The 21,205-nt window shown below is 41.6% G+C and overlaps 2 protein-coding genes and 1 pseudogene across 2 annotated transcripts; all 3 read left to right on the top strand.

The window, feature by feature from the left end:
• Positions 1–3,238, top strand: LOC127768639 (uncharacterized; annotated as a pseudogene).
• Positions 3,239–3,310: 72 nt separating this feature from the next.
• LOC127766351 (uncharacterized) lies at positions 3,311–4,217 on the top strand. The gene is made up of 3 exons (XM_052291418.1): positions 3,311–3,628; positions 3,710–3,841; positions 3,960–4,217. The coding sequence occupies exons 1-3, from the start codon at positions 3,560–3,562 to the stop codon at positions 4,215–4,217; spliced, it is 459 nt and encodes a 152-aa protein (XP_052147378.1). The 5' UTR covers positions 3,311–3,559.
• A 5,054-nt stretch (positions 4,218–9,271) lies between these two features.
• LOC127766350 (uncharacterized) lies at positions 9,272–14,852 on the top strand. Its single transcript, XM_052291417.1, has 3 exons — positions 9,272–9,337; positions 13,216–13,955; positions 14,064–14,852. The coding sequence occupies exons 1-3, from the start codon at positions 9,272–9,274 to the stop codon at positions 14,752–14,754; spliced, it is 1,497 nt and encodes a 498-aa protein (XP_052147377.1). The 3' UTR covers positions 14,755–14,852.
• Positions 14,853–21,205: the final 6,353 nt, after the last annotated feature.

The following is a 21,205-nucleotide window of genomic DNA, read 5'->3' as shown; positions in this document are numbered from 1 at the left end:
ACTCACTGTAGAAGGCATCTACCCCACAACACACGTTACCCCGCCCAGGGAGCAAGGAAGGCGTAAATTCTTCACCTACCCGTCGTTTCTCACAACGCGACGACTCCCTTCCTCGGCTCGGCCGCTCCTGCTGCCGCTGCTGCTGCCCCCGCCGCCGCCTCCCCCTGTTGCTGCCGCTGCTCCTCCTCCTCATCTCCCTCCCGTGCTGTGAACAGGGTACCGGCGGCGGCGGCGATTCTCCGGTCGGATCCAGGAGAGGTTGACCTAGGCGGGGGGTGGGGGAGTAGATCCGGCGGGCGCGCGACCGGGGAGGCGGAGTCGGCGGCGGCGCTGGTGGACATGGGCGCCGACGCCGTGGCGACTGACGCGAGCGGGAGGCGTCCCCGGGAGGCGCCGGCGCCGGTGGTTGCCGGCTCCTCGTCGTGGCGGCGGCGCCGCCTCGCCTCCCGTGCTCGAGTGCACGCCGCCGCCATGGGGGACACCACTGCGGTGGGGGAGGGAGGAGGAGGGAAGGCGGCAGCGGGCGCCGCCGCGGCCAAGAAGCGCGTGGCGCTCAGCAACATCACCGCCGCGATCTGTTATGTTGCTTTTTTTTTTCTTTTTCATCTTGTGGTGGCAAAAATAGTGTTTCTTGAATCCATCTTCTTGAGTTCTTCCAATCCCCAAGATCCTCTGCCATATTTTTGCTTGCTGATTTTGAGGATTTTGCTTGTGCGGGAGCGGAAGAATCGGTGGCGGGAGATGATTTAGGAGGGTAAATCGGGTATTTCGCTGGGAGGATTGGGCGCGAGGTCACGGGTCGGCGAAGCAACACTGCCCACAGCGCGCGTCCCTGCCGTTTTCTCCTCCGCCCGTGGACTCGCGTGAGCGAGGTTTCGCGCGGCTCTGCTTGGGGGCGAGGTGCTCAGTTGGGGTGCGCGACCTAGCGCCACGCAAGCGTGAATCCGACCTGGCGAGTTGAAGCACCGGTCCACGTCCCCGCACTGTAAGAGGCCTTAGAGGCTCAGAGCCCAATAGCCCAATTTCTAAGAATCATAATCTTTGTACTTGGTCTACTTGTTTATTTTTTCAGGAAATGATCAATGGAGGAACTGAGGAACCAAGGTTCTGCGGTGGCCTGATTCAGATGTGCAATGTGGAGAATGCTCTGAGGGATGTTCAAAGGAGAACAACCGAACTGCCAGTCAGATATGCTCAAGGAAGTCACAAGAGTGAAAAAATCTATTCTGGTCAGAATTGTTGGCTATTACTGACAATGTACATAAGTTACTATTTGAAGCATTTGATGGTTGGCTTATTATTCCGTTTCGATCTTATCCTGCAGGAACTGTTCTGGACAGTCAGATTGGCCTTCTTGGAGAACTAGATTCGAACATAAGTGCTACTGGCTTGCAGGTAACGCCTTTTTGCGGCTTAAACAAAAGTTTTTAGCCAATTAAATTTTCAATTAAATGAGTGCATGTTATTTCTTCTTTCAGCATACTCATGACTTGATGAAAAAGATGAAGTTTGCAGCCTCGGCAACTCCGCATCCACGCCGGGTTCTCGCTGTAGCTCTAGCCATCATGGTGGCCTTTGCAGTTGGCCCCATGGTGGCTCTAGCTAAGTGCGAGCAGCAGGCCCACGCCGTGGCTTCTCTGTGCGGTGGGACAGGCATATATGCCAGATGCTGTTTTGCCTTGAAGAGGTCCCTTGATGGTGGAGATCCTCTATGCCTCTGTTCGCTCGCCAACAACAGGGAGGTGGCTGAGATGGGGTTGAATTCAACCCGAATCCTTTCTCTTTATCGGAAATGCGAGGGCAATGTGTTTCCTGTTCTACCCGCTGGTGGATGTGAAGAGGTCCCCGCTTTGTCTCCCTCTCCGCCGCCGCTGCATGGCTCTGTGATGCCACCTCCACTGCCACCGGCGACGGTTGAACCGGTCATTTCAGCACCGATGGTCGAGCCGCCGCCTCCGCCTGCCATGATTACACCATTGCCACCATCCACGCCAGTGTTTACGCTGCCTCCGCCACCACCAGTTACTACTGCGCCGAGCACAGCCCTGCCAGCCGGTGCAAGTGCGGCAGCGCTGAGCACGGGGGTGCTGAGAAGAATCTATCAGGCGCTCATTGGTCTTCTATGTCTTGTGGCTGGTTTTCTGCTGGTGGCGGTGTTTGTTGTGGTTCGCAAGTATTGGAAGCCTCAGTTGAGTAAGTGGTCTCCTGTTCAACCAAATTCCTTTTTATCAATTCTCAGGATTTGCTTTCCTTTCATGGCTTAACGTAACCCATATGTATTTTCAGACAATGACGTGGAGATGGGCTCCTCAAATGCCGCAGATCAGTCAGCCATTGAGAATGCCAAGAAGGCAGCGGCCGAGGCCCAAAGCTCCGCCGAAGCAGCTGCAGGTGCTGCCGCTGGGTCCCTGGCCACTGCGCAGGCTGCTTCTGAAGCGGCGCAGGCAGCGCAAGCAGCAACTGAAGAGGTGGTGACGGTACAGGCAAATGCGGCTGAACAGGCAGTGCTATTTGTGGAAGCATTGGGGCGAGCCGCACAGCAGATAAGTACTTGCACCATTACATTAGGCCAGCTTCTACAACTTGTGTCACAGATTATTCAGGCAGTGAGAGCAGCCCAAGGAGGCGCAGCTTCAGCCGCCGCAGCAATTACGGGCTTTGTTCGCCCGCTTTGGGGAGATCTTTGGGCGTGTCGGAGCCGCTACAGCATTTGTGGAGGCTCAGGCCGTGGCTGCACAGGGCGCCCCGTCAGATTTGATTGATATCGACTGCATTAATAGGCCTGGAGGTTAGATTGATGGTATATTTTTTCTCTCTTTGTTTCACAGATCTTTTCTAACACTATTCGTATTGAATCTGATGTATTTTTTTTAATTAGGAGATAGAGGCGTATCCTCATTTGATGAAGGAGGGTCCAATGAAGATGAAGATGAAGCCAATGTAGAAAGAAGTACTAGTAGGACTAGTAATAGGATTAGAAAAAGTAATGTGCGTTATTCTGAAGATGTTTGGGTTTTAGATCCTCCAGCTAGGGGTAAGGGTAGACGTATTTGAGAGAATTTTTCAGTTTGAAGATTTCTGACTTTGAGAGAATTTTTCAGTTTGAGGATTTTTGGCTTTTTGAGTACCATTGAGATGTTGTTCATATATGATCTATCAGATTTGCAGAAACAATATTGCGTACTTCATCGTTCACTATCTTTATCTTATTTTTCCCTTGTCTGGGCTTTGTGGTTCACTATCCCTGCTTCTACAATTTGTTTTGCCTAGGTGTCTGAACCGTTTAGAAGAGCAATGTTTCAGATTAATGATGAAAGTATCTTAGTTTTTTTCATTTTTTGCTTAACTCATTATATTTGAACACAGCATCCATAACAGAAGGCACTCAACTATCTAGAGACCCTGATCTACCAGATGGTCAGTCTTTGTAACCTGGCATGTCATCATCTGGTGTTGGTGTTATTGGCCGGAGGAGTGTATCTGATCATCTTGGTGCAATAGGTGATAACCTCAGTGTAGCTTCTGCAAGTACTAGTCATGATCTGCTTTATAATCTGCAATGCTCGAAGCTGCTTACCATAGGCTTCCACAACCAAAGGACTCAGAGCGAGTCAAAAATTATATTCCAGTAAGATCATTTCGGTAGAGTTGTTATGAACAAAATATTCTGGCGTATTGTTCTAACTTCTTTGTCATGTGTTATGTTCAGAAGCACCCTGCAGTCACCCCTGCCAGCTTCCCGCAAATTCAGGCACCTGTAGTATCAAATCCTGCCTTTTGGGAAAGAATGGGTGGCGATTCATTATCTACGGTTTTGTTTTTTGCTTTCTACTATCAGCAAGTAAATTTCCATATATTTTTTTTTCAATTGTTTTCATCTGCCTTGCCTGCCTTTAGAAACTTTCAATGAGTTCTAACCTGTTTGCTCTTGCTCCTGGCATTTTCTGTTGCTTTCGTAGAATACATACCAGCAATTTTTAAGTGCCAGAGAACTAAAGGAGCAATCGTGGAGATTTCACAGAAAGTACAATACTTGGTTCCAACGGCATGTGGAGCCACAAGTTACCACTTATGAGTTGTCAGCAAAATCACTCACTCACAATCTGTGGAAGAAAACAGCTAAGTCTGACGGTTGTCGAAACAGCAACAGTTCACTAACGAAACTGGAATTCAGAGAAACCAAAAACAGAGTGAAACAGAGTGTTTGTGCTGCTTAAAACTTGCGCAGCTTTTCAGGGGTTTTCTCTTCTATTTATTCTCCTCCCTGAGAGTTTGTTACATGCATCTAAAAATCGAGTTTTCAGGATCATAACGAACGCGCCATCCCACGATCTAGCTCCTGATCCGGTCAGCAACAGAAAAGAAAACAACGATAAATGCTCAACTGAATTCCGGTACTCCGGACTATTTTCAGTCTTGCCTACATGCACGGCTAACACAAAATTACATGCAAACTAACATGCATCAGATACAAAGTGGATCAATGCTCAAGATTATATCAGCTTCGTCAACAATTCTCCCCCTAATCTTGAAGCATCTTAAGTCTGAACCAAGCCCAGCTTGTTCTTCAGTTCTTGAAACCGAATCCTCCCAGGTGGCTTAGTCAGGATGTCTGCAAGTTGCTCTTCAGAACAGATGTGCTCCACCTCCATCTTTTTTTGTTCAACACACTCGGATGAAATGGAACCTTGTATCAATATGTTTGCTCCTATCATGAAGAACTGGATTCTTGCAGAGATTTATAGCAGATTTGTTGTCAACTTTCAAAATTGCACAACTTGGTTCCTTATCTTGCATCTCACCAATCAACCGTGCCAACCAAATATCTTGACAAGCTGCAGTTGTGGCAGCTATATACTCAGCTTCACATGAGGAAAGGGCCACAACCTTTTGTTTCTGGGATTGCCAACTTATCAAATTTTCTTCAAACTTGAATAAAACCCCAGTTGTGCTTTTTCTATCATCAACACCCCTGCCATGTCACTATCACTATAATGACAAAATATAATTGTGCAGTATTAATTTTGAAATGTTATAGTATTCATATTACTATAGCATGAATACACGTTTGTTTTTATATAAGATAGATCCAACGATAAGAAATAATGGTTCCACCGGTTTAAAAGGCATGGGAGTATTCCAAAAATATAGCTTAAAAATTATGTTTGTTTTAATATTTAATATTATTGCAAAGTGAGTGTAGCTCAACTGGTTAGGTTCCTTGTAGTGGAACTTGCCACCGAGTTCAAGTCCTAGACTTTGACATGGTTGCTCGCATTTACGACTAATTATTCTTTCAGTGGTAGGTGATGTATCCATCGACAGCGAGACGCACGTGGTGATTTCTTAAATCTCAAAATATGTCGTCTAATCTTTTGGAGATACTCAAAGAGGGGTAAGCTATGTGTTTGTGAGTTCATAGGGGTGAGTGTGCGTCCGCTAAGTTGTGAGCGCCTACGTTTGTTGTGTGTTTCTAAAAAACATTCATAGGGCTAGGCTATGTATTTATGCGTTCATAGGGGTGAGTGTGCATGTGTTGTGAGTGCCTATGTTTGTAATATGTTTCTAAAAAATATCGAACAATATGAAGGGGACAGGCAGTGTTGTGCGCATGTGAGGGCGAGGAGGAGGTGGAAGAGATTTTTTTTTTAATTTTTCTAAATGATTTAAGTGATAGCCGATGATGGGGTGCTTCATTTTTTTTAAGAATTTCTAAGATACTTTCTTTGTTTTATAGGACGTGGCACATGGCGATTTAACATTATGTTTAAGAAATAGATCTAATAGTTAAAAATAATAGATACATCAATTTAGTTGTATTTCTTTAGAATCTTACCACATGATAGACAGTGACTTATGAGCGCTCGGGAGGGAGTTTAATTGATTTTTGTTATATACAATGATTTAGTATAACATAATACATATTTTTAATTATTTTTTGGTTGTTAGGATATTTTTTTTTAAGATAGATATTGTGGGTCCTAGTTTTGAGTTATATATTTTTATAAATACATTTAATTTTAGATCTATTAGAAAATACTTTGGGTGTTGTATTTTCTAATTAAACCACTTAGATTGTTTTAAATTGTTCTACTCGAAGTACATGTTATTAATCAGAAGGTTTAAAAATCTATTTGATATTTTCTTCAAAATGTATGAATCGGTGAACAATAGTTAGTCCATAGAATATATATGACACAAAGTAATGAATTTCTTTAATAATAACTTGGATCTTCAGTTTTAAATTTTATAGTTAATAATCTAATGGTGTGCACCAATAAAAAATTAGCTATATGATTTAGATAATATAGTTGTTTAAAATTAGTTTTCATAAAATATTTTTTCCATCTAACTAAAAGAGAAAAATAGGAGAGAAAGAAAATAGGTGGGGAGGCACGTACGTACTGAATGGGAGGGGTGGATATGCGGGGCTTGTTTTCTTATCCTTTTCTATTTGATAAACAAATCTAATGATAGAAAATAATAGGTTATAAAATATTTTTTCCATCTAACAAATTGAGGAAATTAGGAGAAAAACATGAGCGAAGGAAAATTGGTTGGACTGGGGAGGTACATACTGGTCGGGGTAAGTACGGGAGAGGTTTGAGATATGTAGGCCTTTTTTTTTTGTTTTCATCCTTATCTATTTGGATAAATAAATCTAATGATAGAAAACAATGGGTCCACTACATATTAGTGAAAATCGACAGATGGATGTTTTGCTTATTCTCAGATTTTTTGTGATTTTTAAATTTATTAAAATGCCACGTGGTGGCATAGGAGCATTTAAAGGAGCGCCATGTAACGACTTGAGAGCATTTATAGCACATATGCGGGCACCTTACTTATTTAGTGCTGATTAAAATTTTATTATAAATCCTTATGTGGAAATGACTTTTTAAAGGAAAATGTATGAATTTCACCCTTAAACTACAACGACGGTACGAATTGTCCCGGTTATATATAAAATCATTTATCACCATCGTTTGTAAACATGAGTTAATATATTTTTTATTTTGTTTTTTGTTTTATTCTACATTTGATTCACCTATGCATGTTCATGGGTATTATAAGATAGAATAATCTATATTGTCAAAATTATTTATGCTAATTATTAACATTATATAGATGAGAATGACATAATTAAAAAAAGATATAATGTGGTTCCATAAGACACTTTCATTGACTATGTATATGCTTTTTCTGGCAAATACTAAGCACGTAGTTGTTCCTCTTAGTGTAGGTGTGCGTATGTGTATTTATATGATGGATGTGCATACGTTTATATATGTGCTCGTGAATGCCTTTTATATCATTAGTAAAAAAAATACTTTCAAGAAAATTGGTGAGATGGCATGAAGTGGTGATGCGGCGACGTGAATTCTTCGACAACCTCGTTAGGAATGGTCGCTACTCATATGCACAATTTAGGAAAATCTCATAGCTGTAAAGAAAGAAAGAAAGAGAAAACTACTCGATGCAGCTGATCGTATACACACTCTTCTTTTTTTTTCCTTTATGACATCTCTTGTGTACGTACATAGTGAGGGATTACATGAATATATATAATGGTTGAAAAAAATATATCCACGGGTTATGTATAAATAAATAGCTAGATTTTACTTTTTTTTCTTATATAAGCACGGGTTATGTAATATATATAATACTTAATTAATCTTACGCTGATGATATGCTTTGTTTCGTGTGTCCTAGATATGCTCATCCAATGAGATAGACCAAATAATTCCTAAAAGATAAAAGGACATCTACATGCTGTAAAAAAATATATATGATTGTTAATTTTCCTAAAAAAAATATGAATAAAGAAACATATAATATATGAAAATACATTCATGATACGCCATTTGGATATATCAGTTTCGCGTGTCCTAGATATGCTCATCCAATGAGGTAGACCAAATGATTCCTAAAAGACAAAAGGACATCCACATGCTGTAATATATATATATATATATATATATATATATATATATATATATATATATATATATGTATATATATATATATGATTGTTAATTTTCCTAAAAAAATATATGAATAAAGAAACATATAATATATGAAAATACATTCATGATTAATTTAATAACGTCATTTGGATATATGAGTATTACACAGGATGGAATGAGTTAACTTTTAGAGTGCTACTCACAATTTAAATTGTTTTTATTTTTTAAAATATAAGTCCAATTTAACTATGCTCTTCAGTGATATACAATCATATAATCCACAATTTTAATTTATTTTTATTATTATGGATGATTCGATGAGATCCGCTGTTTAGAATGAAACTTGAAATAACATATACTTTTAGAACTTAAAACATATGGTTAACATGGATTTTTTTTTTAGTTTTTCATCTAATCTAAATATACAAGAAGGAAAAAAGACATATAGGGAATATGTACGGACGTACAGCTTCATGAGGACACGTACGGCCGGGTAACATGGGATTCTTTTTTTTGATAGATTGATTTGGTATTTTCTTTAAACTAGAAAAATGCCCGTGCGTTGCAACGGGTGAAGGATATTTTAATCTTATTATTGTTGTACGGTTTAGCTAAAGTGAAATTAACTGTAAGAATTCGCTTAGATATATTTTTTACAAAATCATGAGCCGCAATTAGGGGTCCGATCGTCTCAAGTTAGCATGCAAGTTTTTTAAAGAGAATTCTATATGACTCCTTTTGTATTTATAAAAACGAACACAATTAAAAACCGACTTAAACACGGATATGTATTTCCAAAAGCGATTGAACTTAAAAACCGATTCAAACACAAATGGCATACCAAAAGTACCAACAAAAACATCTTTATGTTTTATAATAGTAGAGGTAGATATTTCTTATACGACTCCATCCATATTTCCAAAAGCTAACGAACTTAAAACCCGACTCAAATACGGATCTATATTTCCAAAAGCGAACGAACTTAAAAATCGACTCATACACGGATGACATACCAAAGTACAGGCAAAAACATCTTCAATTTTTATAATAGTAGAGAAAGATAGAGATGCAACCCGTTTAGACTCCTGGACTGGTTACGTAATATTAAGTAATGGCTACTCATAAAACTCTTCAACGGAATACTGCACTTGGATTTACCACGACATTTGAAGGTTAATTAATTACCTAACCTATAATGGTCTTGCTTATACCCCAAATTACATTAGGAAAGATTAACTAATTAATCACAACCTGGGCTCCATAACCTAAGTCAGATTGTCATTAAGATTAGGTCTCCATGCGCAATGGACAAGCGACAGACTCGGACAGGCAAACATGACAAATCTGCACACACCCAAGATATATTCTCGGTATTACGTATAGATAGAAACATAATCGGTCGGTGCATGGAAATCCTGATCCGAACAAAATTACAAGGACGAAATTGCGGACTCGAGCCTGACACTGGTAACAGACGACGTACCAAGCAGAACGGTAAAAACATCTTGAATTTTTATAATAGTAGAGATAGAGATATAAGTAGATATTTCAATTGGTTGTAGTGTAATAATTGACGGCACAATGTGGGATGACATACGAGATGATGAGAGTCGGGTAGCAGACGAAAATTCCACCTGAAGTCTTATGAAAATTTTAATTAGGTATATAAATAGATGGATACTTAATGCAAATTTGATACATGAAAGGGTACATGAAATTTGCTCCCAGGAAGTGGAAAATATAGATTTGGGAGTAATGACCGAAATATTTCTTCTTTACTTTAATTTGGGATGTGTGACTTATTTGCATAAACTCTTTACATACTAATGGCTATAACTTTAGTGCATGCTGCATGCATGCATACATGAAACTCTCATCTGGCAAATCAATTCTTGGCAGTCAGCAGCAATGCGGCATGACAGTGACGCCATGCTTTTCCATCGCATGTAAGACGATGCAAACATGATCGATGGTAATCATCTGGAAAGGCGCGATCCACTGAGCCATGCGACACACGAGACGGGGACAGAAGTAACACAGAGTGGACTAAAAAAAACGTGAGACATGCATGAGACGCAGAACCCGCCTTCGATTTCCATGGCGCGTCCGGATTCTGCGTGGCACGGGCGAGTCAAGCCCAAGCTGAAAAGAAATGGAAGACAAATTTTGACGACGTACGAAATTTAATTTCGACAAAAACATCTTAAATTTTTATAATACTAGATAAAATGTCCGTGCGTTGCAACGAGTAAAGCCTATTTTAAACTTATTATTATTATAATAGTTTGGAGCTAATTCATACGTTTTCCAACCTTATATATATGTTCCATATTGTGTGTTAGAGTGGACATGGTGAAAAGGGACAACAGGTAGGCGCCATATATACCAAGGCTGCACGCATGCCGTCAACATGCATCGTTGGCTACCTCGAGGACTTCGGCTACAACAATACTGGACCTTGCCTTTGTCTCCCACGTTCTTTGGTTGCATGCTTAATTAATCAATCGTGCTGGCGCATGTGGGAGGTAGGAATAGAGACAGAAAGCTTGGGTGACCTCGAAAAAAATAAAGAAAGAAAGAAAGCTTGGGTGAAACGTGAACGAAATTGTTTGTGCGGGCTTGCTAGCTGTTCGGACGATGGAAGAAAAAAAAATCGAAATCCGATTGCGCTGTGGATCAACCGATCAGATGAGTTACGGAGTAACGCGATACAAACTCGAGACCCAAGCCAACAGCAGGCGACGTACGAAATTATTTGACAAAAACATATTAAACTTTTATAATAGATAAAGATAAAGATTAAAGATGAAGATGAAGATCTAATGGTTAAAAATAATTAGTCTACTAGATTAAATGAAAACCGATGGCAAGATGTTTTTCTTTTTTATTAGAATTTTCATGATTTATTAAAACGTCACGTGATGATCTAGGAGCGTTTGTAGGAACGCCACGTGACGGCTTAGGAGCGTTTATAGGAAGTTTAATAGATTTTTATTTATTTAGTATATAATAGATAGATAGATAGTCGTAGTGTTTTGTGTATGTGATGTGGGTCTGATGTGGAGAGGACATTGTTTTATCTTTCTGCATGATCCAAGTGAAAAAAATATATTTTTTTCTCATATTTCTAAGTTTTTCGTTGATCTGACACGTGATGACTTAAAGTACGCTATAGAGGAAGTTTAATTGATCTTTATATTGTAAAACGATTCAGGATGATATATTGCTTTTTTTGTGCGGCTATGTACGTACATTACGTACGTAACACGTACATACTCCAGTACATGGGAGGATGAGAGGTAGAGTTTTACACGAGGAGATGCGCCTAATCAATCTAATCTAACGGTTTATAAGGTTGGACCCACCGATTTAATTGAAAATCGAGGGACGGATGTTTTGCTTTTTGTCAGATTTTATACGATTTTCTTTAGTTTATTAGATCTAATCCAATGGTGTAAAATAACGGGCCCACTAATTAAGTGAAAATCGACGGTGAGATTAAATATTGCCACATGGTGGCCTAGGAACGTTTGTAGGAGTGCCACGTGGCGGTTTAAGAGCGTTTGTAGGATGTTTAATGGACTTTTAGTAGATAATAGATAAATTTATTTACAAGAAATACAATAGTGTAATTAAATCATAGATTAAATAAAAATTGATTGAAACTTTGCTCCAAACTTTACATACAGGCTGCATGCCTGCAGATGCTATCGGAGTACTGATATTATGCCAGATGCCTCTGATGTGCGTGCACATTAGAGGGCATAGTGCGGGTAAATGGGCGCCCATTCTGCTCCCCCCGCCGGTCGACCGCGCGTAGGATTGTCTGTAAAGGAAATCTATCGTTTATAAAATGGTTAAATTATAGACGCGACTACATAGAGAGTGCTAACTGGATAGTGCTAAAGAGAAACACACTTCTTCAAAAAAAAACTACTAGTACACTCAATATCTATGTACTTTTTTCCTTATTAGAGAAGTTTCTTTTAAATTACTTATCCAATTTATAATCCGATTATGCCGTTGTATTCGTTACAATTAAATCTTTACAACAAGATTTCACATGATTATATTTTGATGAAAAATCACAAACTTTTAGATTTCACTAAGTTACTTCTTAAACTATAAAAGTAAATTCAGTAAGTCTAAAAGTAATTTATATATATTATAGAAGTAACTTAGAACAAAACGAAGGTAACTTTGGAGTAAATCCATTGTAGAGATAAAAACATGACTCTAACTAGAAATTAAATTAATCAGCACAAATTATACAATTAACTAAAAAGTCATATTTTATCCCTATAATGAATTTACTTCTAATGTCGTGACAAAGTTACTTTCATTTTGTTTTAAGTTACTTCTAATGTAAATTACTTTTAGACTTTATTGAATTTACTTTTATATGTCTAAGGAGTAATTTAGTCAAATCTAAAAGTAACTTATATATATGATAAAAGTAATTTACAAATATAAATATTTTTCATCGTAACATAATCATGTAAGATCTTATTGTGAAGATTTAATTGTAACGAACACAATGGTGTAATCGGATCGTAGATCGGATGAGTAATTTGAGATGAAACTTTATTTGAATAGGAAAAAGACACCCACGTAAACTTTATTTGAAAGGAAAAAGACACCCACGTGGATAGACATCATGACGACGTGCACAGTTAGATGGTTCTGAGATGCATCGCGCTATAAAGCTAAACCGAGAACGCTCTCGAAATAGATTTCGCGTTAAATTATACAACCAGATGGAGTAACGCACGGGACATGCAAGCACAACTTGTTTTGCGGAGTAGTAGGTGTCCGTGGGACCAACGTGGCACGCATACTACTACTCGTTACGAGCAACGGAGCAGATAGTTATTTCGGAGTTGTGCAAGTACTCGTACAGGCAAACGATTCTGTCCATGGGCCCAACGTGGAACAGCAGGCGCATGCAACTTGCTTTGCCGAGCAGTAGCAATCCGTGTGACCAACGTGGCGCAGCACAAGTCGATGATGTACGTACTCGGATCCATACTACTCGTTACGAACAACGGAGCAGAGTCTAGCTATTTCCGAGTTGTACACGTACTCGTACATGATTATTCGAATACAATCCGTATCGGAGTCCAGTACACAATAAAGGCCATCTAGTCGATCATGCAATCCGTGTGATCAAGAGGGAGGGACGACATTGAGGGAAAAAAAAACGCCGGGAAAGGCAGTTGCTTCCCGTTCCACCAAATTAAACACGGAGATCATGGAAGAGGCGCCGCTCGCAGCGAGAGGCGTCGAGGTGGTGCTACCGGAGGACGTGCTCGCCGAAATCCTCCGGCGCCTGCCACCCCGCAGCCTGGCCGCGTTGCGGTGTGTTTGTACGGACTGGCGTTCTACCATCGACTCCCGCCGGCTGCTACGTGCGGACCTCCTCCCGCTGTCGCTCGCTGGCATCTTCATCGACTTCTGGGGCCTTAGGTTTCCGGACTTCTTCTCCCGCCCGCCGCCAACACCGATTAGTGGTGTGTTCGACTTCTTTCCTCTCGAAGAAGGTCCTGACATCATGGACCACTGCAACGGTTTATTTTTGCTTTTCTCTCTCCTAGTGGTTAACCCGGCCACTCAGAGGTGGGCGTGCTTGCCACCATTACCCAGCCACTCCACCGAGCTGGATTTTAGGTTCTTATACGATCAAGGATTGATTGTCTTTGACCCCATCGTATCGCCGCACTACGAGGTGTTTATGATCCCATTTGTTAAGCCCGGACAATACTGTATCGAAAGGACGGATCTTGTCTTGAAGGAATCAGAATGGCCACCATCACCGCTCATCCTTCATGTCTTCTCATCGGTGGCAGAGCGATGGGAGGAGAGATCATTTGTCAGAGAAGGAGATTCTGCAGGAACCGTGGCTTACGCTCAGAGGCAGTGTCATCTGGATAAACGTGGAAACTTCTATTGGCGTGGAGCGCTCTATGTGAACTCATATTTTCTTATGAGGTTTCATCTCTAGTCTTAATGTTTTTTAGTTAGTGTACAGCTCCTTAAAGTTGCATTCTGCTTTCTTTGTTTACTGTTTTAAATCCTTGTGCTTTTGCTCTTTCGTAGGATATCCATTTCCGATGGAAGCTACCAAGTAATCCATCATCCCATTGAAGTTTACAAGAGCAGACCATATGTTTACTTTGGAAAATCAGAGAAAGGGGTATACCTTGCATCACTTACAATTGATGGTCGCCTTTCGATTTGGGTCCTCGATGAATCATGTGGCCAGTTTAAGTGGGTATTGGAGCACCAAAACAACCTTAAGCCCTTGCTGCTACGTTTGAACCGTAGCAAACAAGTTTATGGACCGTGGATCTTAAGGGATATTAACTATCATCTTTATAGCCAAAAGTTTCCAGGGGAGTGGGATTTATACGATCGGAACTATGATCCCTCTCATTTTCATTCTCCAAACGATGAAGCACCAGCGGAAAATAATTTTGAATGGCATTCCGACGATGATGATATTGTAGACAATCAATGCAACAGTGAAGAGCGTAATAGTGGTGACTACCTTACATTTCTTGGATTTCACCCTTACAAAGAGGTTGTCTTTATGTCTTCTGGATCAATGAAAGGATTCGCCTACCATTTGAAAAGCTCAAAGCTTCATTGTTTGGGTAACTTATACCCAAAACACTATAAACACTTTGCCCAACATGAACACATACGCGAGTCATTTCCGTATACACCGTGCTGGGTTGATGAGCTCCCTGAAACTAGTATTTCAGTATATAATCTCTGTCAAGATTAGCTTGTATATTGTTTGGGGAATTCTCTTTGGTAAGGCTTTTGCTTCTAATATCAAGTAAAGCTTCCAAGTTACGAATATATTTTGATTATATATGTGGTTGCGGAGAGAGACAATAAAATCAGAAAGTATTTGAATTCTATAACCATCAGCATAAATCAAATATGAGTATCAGCTAAAAACAGGCACCTCCTAATTAAAAACGAATTTTTTATTTTACTCTACGTGGACAAAAAATTTAAATAGATATAACCAGATGATATCATGCGCGTTGCTGCGGAAATCGGTGAATATAAATATATATTAAGTTATGTGCGGTGGTTTTGACACAACAAAATCGTTGTGATTTGTAGTAATTCTAATAGGTAACTTACGTGTTTTACAATGGATGGGAATCAAAACTGAAGAATTTATAATGATATAGGAATCCAATTAACGCTTTTATCTGGTGCTCGATGGGTTAGGTCAATCGGTATAGGACTAGTCCTTGCCACGTTTGGGGCAGCTATATAACGGAATCCTATTTTTAAACGGGATGATCCTAGTTAGGTATCAGGTCTGGTATCGGGTGATACATATAAGGTATTAGGCGATTCTACCACGTTTTCAGGTGATACTTGCGACATATCAGGTGATACCTATCAGGTATCATGCGATTCTTGCCACATATAAGGTGATACTTGCGAGGTATCGGATGATACCTATCAGGTATCACGTGATACCTATTAGATGATACTTGTGATGTATCATGTGATACCTATCAGGAATCACGCGATACCAGCCAGGTATCACGCGATACCAGCCAGGTATCACGCGATACACACCTGACATTGACACTGACGACCACTGCCGCCCCAGCACCCCTTCCTCCCTAGCTCCGGCCACCGCCGCCGCTCCCTCCTCCGGCTCCAGCGACGCACCACTGCCGCCCCCTCCCATCCCCTGGATCCGGCTACCACCACCGTTGCCCCTTCCTTCCCATGCTCCGGCCACCGTTGTTGCTCCCTCCTCCGGCTCCGGCAACCGCCGCCGCTCCCTCCCCCGGCTCCGGCCACCGTCGCCGCCCCCTCCCCCACCGGCTCCGGCCACCGCCGCCGCCCCCTCCCTCGGCTCTCTGGCTCTGGCCACCGCCGTCGCCTCATCCCTCCGCTCTCTGACTCCAGCCGCCGGCGCCCCAGCTCCGGCCACCACCGTCGCTCTTTCCCTCGGCTCTGACCACCACCGCCGCCCCCTTCCCCGGCTCTCTAGCTCCAGCCCTTGTGCCTTGTGCTCTTACAGCTGATAGAGGTGGAGGGGAAGCTATCCCATTGGAGCAACGGTATCCCGTCCCCTAGCATTCCCGTAATTGTAATCGAGTTTTTATAATCAGGTGATTAGAGGTTGAGGTTTTGATCTAAAGAAAGGTGATTAGAGGTTGAGCCGAGTCCAAGTGAGAATTGGATTTTTGCAGACCCTTTGGGGCAAACGTGCTGGAGGTTCACACACGAAAATCAGTTTTGCTCGTTTGAAAAAGTCAGTTTTGGAGTAGTGGGTGAGTTACTGAAAGGTATTAAATTTCACGCTAGAAACCATGGTGTCAAAACAGATACTATCACTGCTACGAAACCTGTAATAGGGACGTGCCAGTTTATGGAAAAATCAGTTTTGTTGCTGTGGGTGAGTTACTGAAATGTATCAAATTTCACGCCAGAAACCAATGTGCCTCCATATTGCCAAAACAGATACTGTCGCTGCTACGAAACCTGTAATAAGGACGTGCTAGTTTATTAAAAAAACTAGTAAGCACCCACGCGTGGCCACGGGTGAAGTGTGAGAGTATCTACCTATCTATTTCTTTTTTTTTTAAGAATTGCAGACACTCATAACGCACGCGCACTTATCCCTATAAACACACGCACGCAAACCCTACCCCTATGAGCATCTTCAAAGACTGGGCTGGCAAATCCTGGAGAGATTGACGAAGTCACCACAGGCGCCATGGGTACGTCGCCTACCACTGAAAGCACAACGGACTGGGCTGGCAAATCCTGGAGAGATTGACGAAGTCACCACAGGCGCCATGGGTACGTCGCCTACCACTGAAAGCACAACGCCAAAGTCACCACAGGCGCCATGGGTACGTCGCCTACCACTGAAAGCACAACGCCGTTAAATCCTGGAAAATTCACTCCCACGGGGAGTCGAACTCAGGACCTCAGGTGCTACTGAGGCTCTTGTAACCACTAGGCTACAGGCCCTTTCGCATCTATTTATCTATCTATTCTATTATTCTATTATATACTAAAAGTCCATTAAACTTCCTATAAATATTTCTAAGCCACCACATGGTACCCCTATAAACGCTCCTAAAGCACCACGTGGAACCGTCTAATTTTACCATTGATTTTCACTTATATTAGTGGATCCGTTATTTTATACTATTATTAGATTAGATCTATACACCGTTGATTTTCACTTAATTTAGTACACCATTATTTTAGTAGTAGATTACATATAATATGTATATGTATATGTAATACCTTCCTCCTATATACGAGAGAAGATATAGATGCCAACAGTTGGCCGAAAAAAAAGGCAAAAGTACGTACTGTACGTAGTATGGAAAAGAAAATCCATACACGTTGATTTCCACAAATTAGTAGACCGTTTTTTTAGATTAAATATCTATGGGTAATACCTTCCTCATATCTCTATCTCTTCTCTATCTCTATCTCTACTTACTTAAAAAATTTAAAAGGTTTCCGTCGTCCGTCTAAATAAAGCGAAAAAAAATCTAATTGTAGGGTAAAAGGGGCGGAAAAAAAGCGCTCCAATTGTATGGTAAAAAGGACAAGAAAAAAAAAAGTCCCGAGCCACCTTCACCCGTCGCTGTGCGCCTTCACTCATCATCTGCCTTGAGTTAGTCCATGTCCGCTTCCCCTCAAGCAACCACTGGTGGAAAAACCATCTTTGGTCGGTCCACTAGATTTCACAATAGTCCCGGTTGTATTAAAAACTAGGACTAAAAATATCTTTAGTCCCGGTTTGAAAGCTCTGAGGAATTTTTTGATACCAACCGGGACTAAAGATCTATTTATAGTCCCGGTTGGTAACACCAACCGGGAAGATCAATATAAGCTTTACTCCCGGTTGATGTTATCAACTGGGACTAAAGATCTATTTTTAGTCCCGGTTGGTGTTACCAACCGGGAAAAAAGTCAACATAAGCGGGGTAGTTGCACGCGGATCGGATCAATACAATCTCCTCCTCTCTTTTTTTAACTCATCTCCTCACAGAGTCACCCTTATCTCTTCCTCTCCCTCCTCCCTTCCTTTCCTCCTCTCCCTCCTCCCTCCTCCCCACCTCCCCACCTCCCTTTGCAACAGCGCGGCGGCACGGCGCACGGAGGGCCGGGTGAGGCGGCGCGGCGGCGCGCTGGCGGCTGGCGGCCTCGCGCCGGCGGCCGGGGACGCGGCAGGTGGTGCGCGGCGGCTGCCGGCCAGCGCGGCGCGCGGAGGGCCGGGCGAGGCGGCGCGGCGGTGTGCTGGCGCGCTGGCGACGCGGCGGGCGGTGCGGCGGCGGCCGGCGACGCAACGGGCAGCACGCCGGCGGCCGGCGGGCCGTTCGTCTTCTTTCTTTTTTTTTATTTTTTTTTTGTTGAGAATCTGTGATTCGGATCTGAGACGATTTATGTGTGATGTATTTGATTTGTGTGTGATGTGAATATGTGATGTATTTGTGATGAATTTTGTAGAAGTTGTGATATAATTTTTTTAAGATTTTGTGATGTATTTAGAGATATTGATTTGAGAATTTGGAGACTATTCGGGATGATTGATTTGGGATTTTGGGATGAGATAGAGTGAATCAATATATTAAAAACAATGAAGAAAAGAATAGAATAAAGTAGCAACCAATCTAGCCTCTTTAGTCCCGGTTGGTGTTGATACTCTATCTTTAGCCAACCGGGACTAAAAATGAATTTTTACTCCCGGTTTTTTAACCCGGGACTAAAGATAGCGATCTTTAGTCCCGGATTCGTAGTCCCGGTTAGAAAAACGGGACTACAGGGGGGTTACGACAACCGGGACTACAGGGGGTTACGAACCGGGAGTAAAAATTCATTCTCCACCAGTGAACAAAAGAAACAGAAAGTGAAACCTACTCAAATATCGGATAAAAAAGGATAAAAATTAATCAGTGGTATTGTCATGTTAAAAACCAAATCGGTTAGAGAGAGAGGAGGAAGTAGAACAGAAGTCAAGATAAAAAAAACTGGATAAAAAACTGCATACACAAATCACAATTAATTGATTTACCTCTAAAGGGAAATTAATCACATATAATAAGATATTTCTCCCGAATTCGAGTGTCCAATTCAATTCAAACATTAGACAAAAGTACAACAGAATAAACCTCACTATTCCTCACCATCTATTGCTAGAGCTCGTCCTCCCGAGCTATGGAAGACATGCTCTATCTGTTGTGAGAGGGGACGGCATGGAGTAGATGGATGACATGCTCCTCTCGTCTCCGACCCACTGTGGAAGAGTGTGAATCCTCTCCTCGTCTCCTAGTGTTAAAAGTTTTTTAAGTTCAATCGAAATCCATTAGAAGGGAGAGTTCACCACTCGCTCATCCCCGTATCCCAGCACGGCGTGGAAAGACCCTACTGCTGTTGTACCTCTTCTCAGAGTCGCGCTGACGCTGAACGGGTGGATGAGGCTCAGATTGTCAGCGTGTCCCGTCACCAACTTCTCTAGATATGGAAGCTTGAGGGTGCCGTCCTTGCCACCACCACCACCATCATCTTCCTCTCCTCACCGTTGCTGGCGTTGTCTTCCTCACCGGCCTTTGCCTCCGTTCGCAAGCTTCGGCGCACCAGATCCACCGGCGACGAACGGACCCTAGCCACCACCCTCCAGTCACCGGATCCCGCCGCCTCCTCCTTCCTTCAACCTTCCTCACCATTGCTAGTGCCGCATCCCTTCTCTGTCACCGCCACCGCCTTCTCCTCCCTCCACCAACTGCTAGCCCATCGGATCCGGTAGCGACAGGCTTAAGGCCACCATGGTGGCCGGGAGCAGCTGGGAACAGTGGCGACTTGTAGGCAAGGTTGTCAGGATCCGGATACTAGGTAGTATCGTTTTGCTCAAAGTAATATCGTATTGTAGGATCGTATCGTAGTATCGGGATACTATGAGATTTTCTTTTTTTAAGTTTAATTAATATTTATATTAATTATATATAGCCATTCTATATAAAAAATATAGTAATGATATATGTCATGCAAATAGAGACATTTATCGAGAGAAACCATGTTGGTTTTGATATATTTAACTGATTTTTATAAAAATTTGAGCATATTTATTTATATTATTTTCAAACCATGTTATTTTAAATAATATTTTGTAGTATCGTAGGGATCGTAGAATCGGGATACCACCTAAGATTTCGTAGGATCGTGTAGTAATGAATAGTAGGATCGAGATACTATGAAAATTAGGATATAGGTGGGATCGGTATCGTTTCGACTTGGTAGAATCGTAGTATCGTAAGATACTATGATTCGTATCGGGATATTGACAACGTTGCTTGTAGGGAGAGATGGGGACAAGCAGCAACGAGGGCGAGGATGCTCGTTCTCCTTTTTTTTCCTATCTTTTCTTTTTTCTTTTCTTTTCTATCGAGAGAACCGCACTAAGTGAATGGTTATTGAGCGGCGACGAGGGCAAGGCCCCGTTCTCTCCTTTTTCTGAATGAGTATGAATTTTTTTAAATGTTTAGGTTTGAACATTTTTTTTGGTTAGATTTTGGTTGTAGGTATATAATAGTGAATTATGAAATAAAGTTGAGTTTGAGTTGCTTTGTTGATAGGTATAGGTATGAATCATATTCTTATACCTAGGTATATACTCACAATTTGAATTTTTTAAAAAAAACATGAGAGAATTTGTGTTTCATACCTTAGAACCCGGACACCATGGTGCCATATCATATATATATATACACACACACCTCTCATAGGCTAACCCCACCTCCCACCTTGATCAAAGGGCAGTCAAAGCATCCCCCGCCGGTCAAACATCGGTCAAACCAGCCCACTCACTTCCCCCACGCCTACCTCTTTGTTGTACTCGTCTTGTAAGAATTGCGCAGTAACAGGACGACCATCATGCAGTAACACGGCTGCTTTCTTACAGTAACAACATTAAAAAATAGTAATGATGAATCTAGTTTTGTCAGGCACTTTTTTACGAGTATCATGGTGCAGACAGATTAGAAAACAATATATAACGTGAGAGATATTGCTCTCTAAAGATTGATAATGGTCAATGTATAGTAACACGACTGCTTTCCGCAGTAATGACGTTAAAAAATAGTCATGATGGATCTAGTTCCGTTAAGCTTTTTTTTTACGAACGTTATGGCGCAAGAGGATTAGAAAAATAAGATATAATATGAGACATATTG

The sequence above is a fragment of the Oryza glaberrima genome, chromosome 3, assembly GCF_000147395.1.
Source record: "Oryza glaberrima chromosome 3, OglaRS2, whole genome shotgun sequence".
In the NCBI taxonomy this organism is placed as follows: Eukaryota; Viridiplantae; Streptophyta; class Magnoliopsida; order Poales; family Poaceae; genus Oryza; species Oryza glaberrima.
This window is presented reverse-complemented; position numbering and strand designations above follow the sequence as displayed.

Coding starts and splice junctions, on each gene's coding strand:
- LOC127766351 (XM_052291418.1), top strand. CDS start 3,560: ATGCTCGAAGCTGCTTACCATAGGCTTCCACAACCAAAGGACTCAGAG. Junction 3,629..3,709: donor GAGTCAAAAATTATATTCCA/GTAAGATCATTT, acceptor TGTTATGTTCAG/AAGCACCCTGCAGTCACCCC. Junction 3,842..3,959: donor TTGCTTTCTACTATCAGCAA/GTAAATTTCCAT, acceptor TTGCTTTCGTAG/AATACATACCAGCAATTTTT.
- LOC127766350 (XM_052291417.1), top strand. CDS start 9,272: ATGGACAAGCGACAGACTCGGACAGGCAAACATGACAAATCTGCACAC. Junction 9,338..13,215: donor ACACCCAAGATATATTCTCG/GTATTACGTATA, acceptor TTAAACACGGAG/ATCATGGAAGAGGCGCCGCT. Junction 13,956..14,063: donor AACTCATATTTTCTTATGAG/GTTTCATCTCTA, acceptor GCTCTTTCGTAG/GATATCCATTTCCGATGGAA.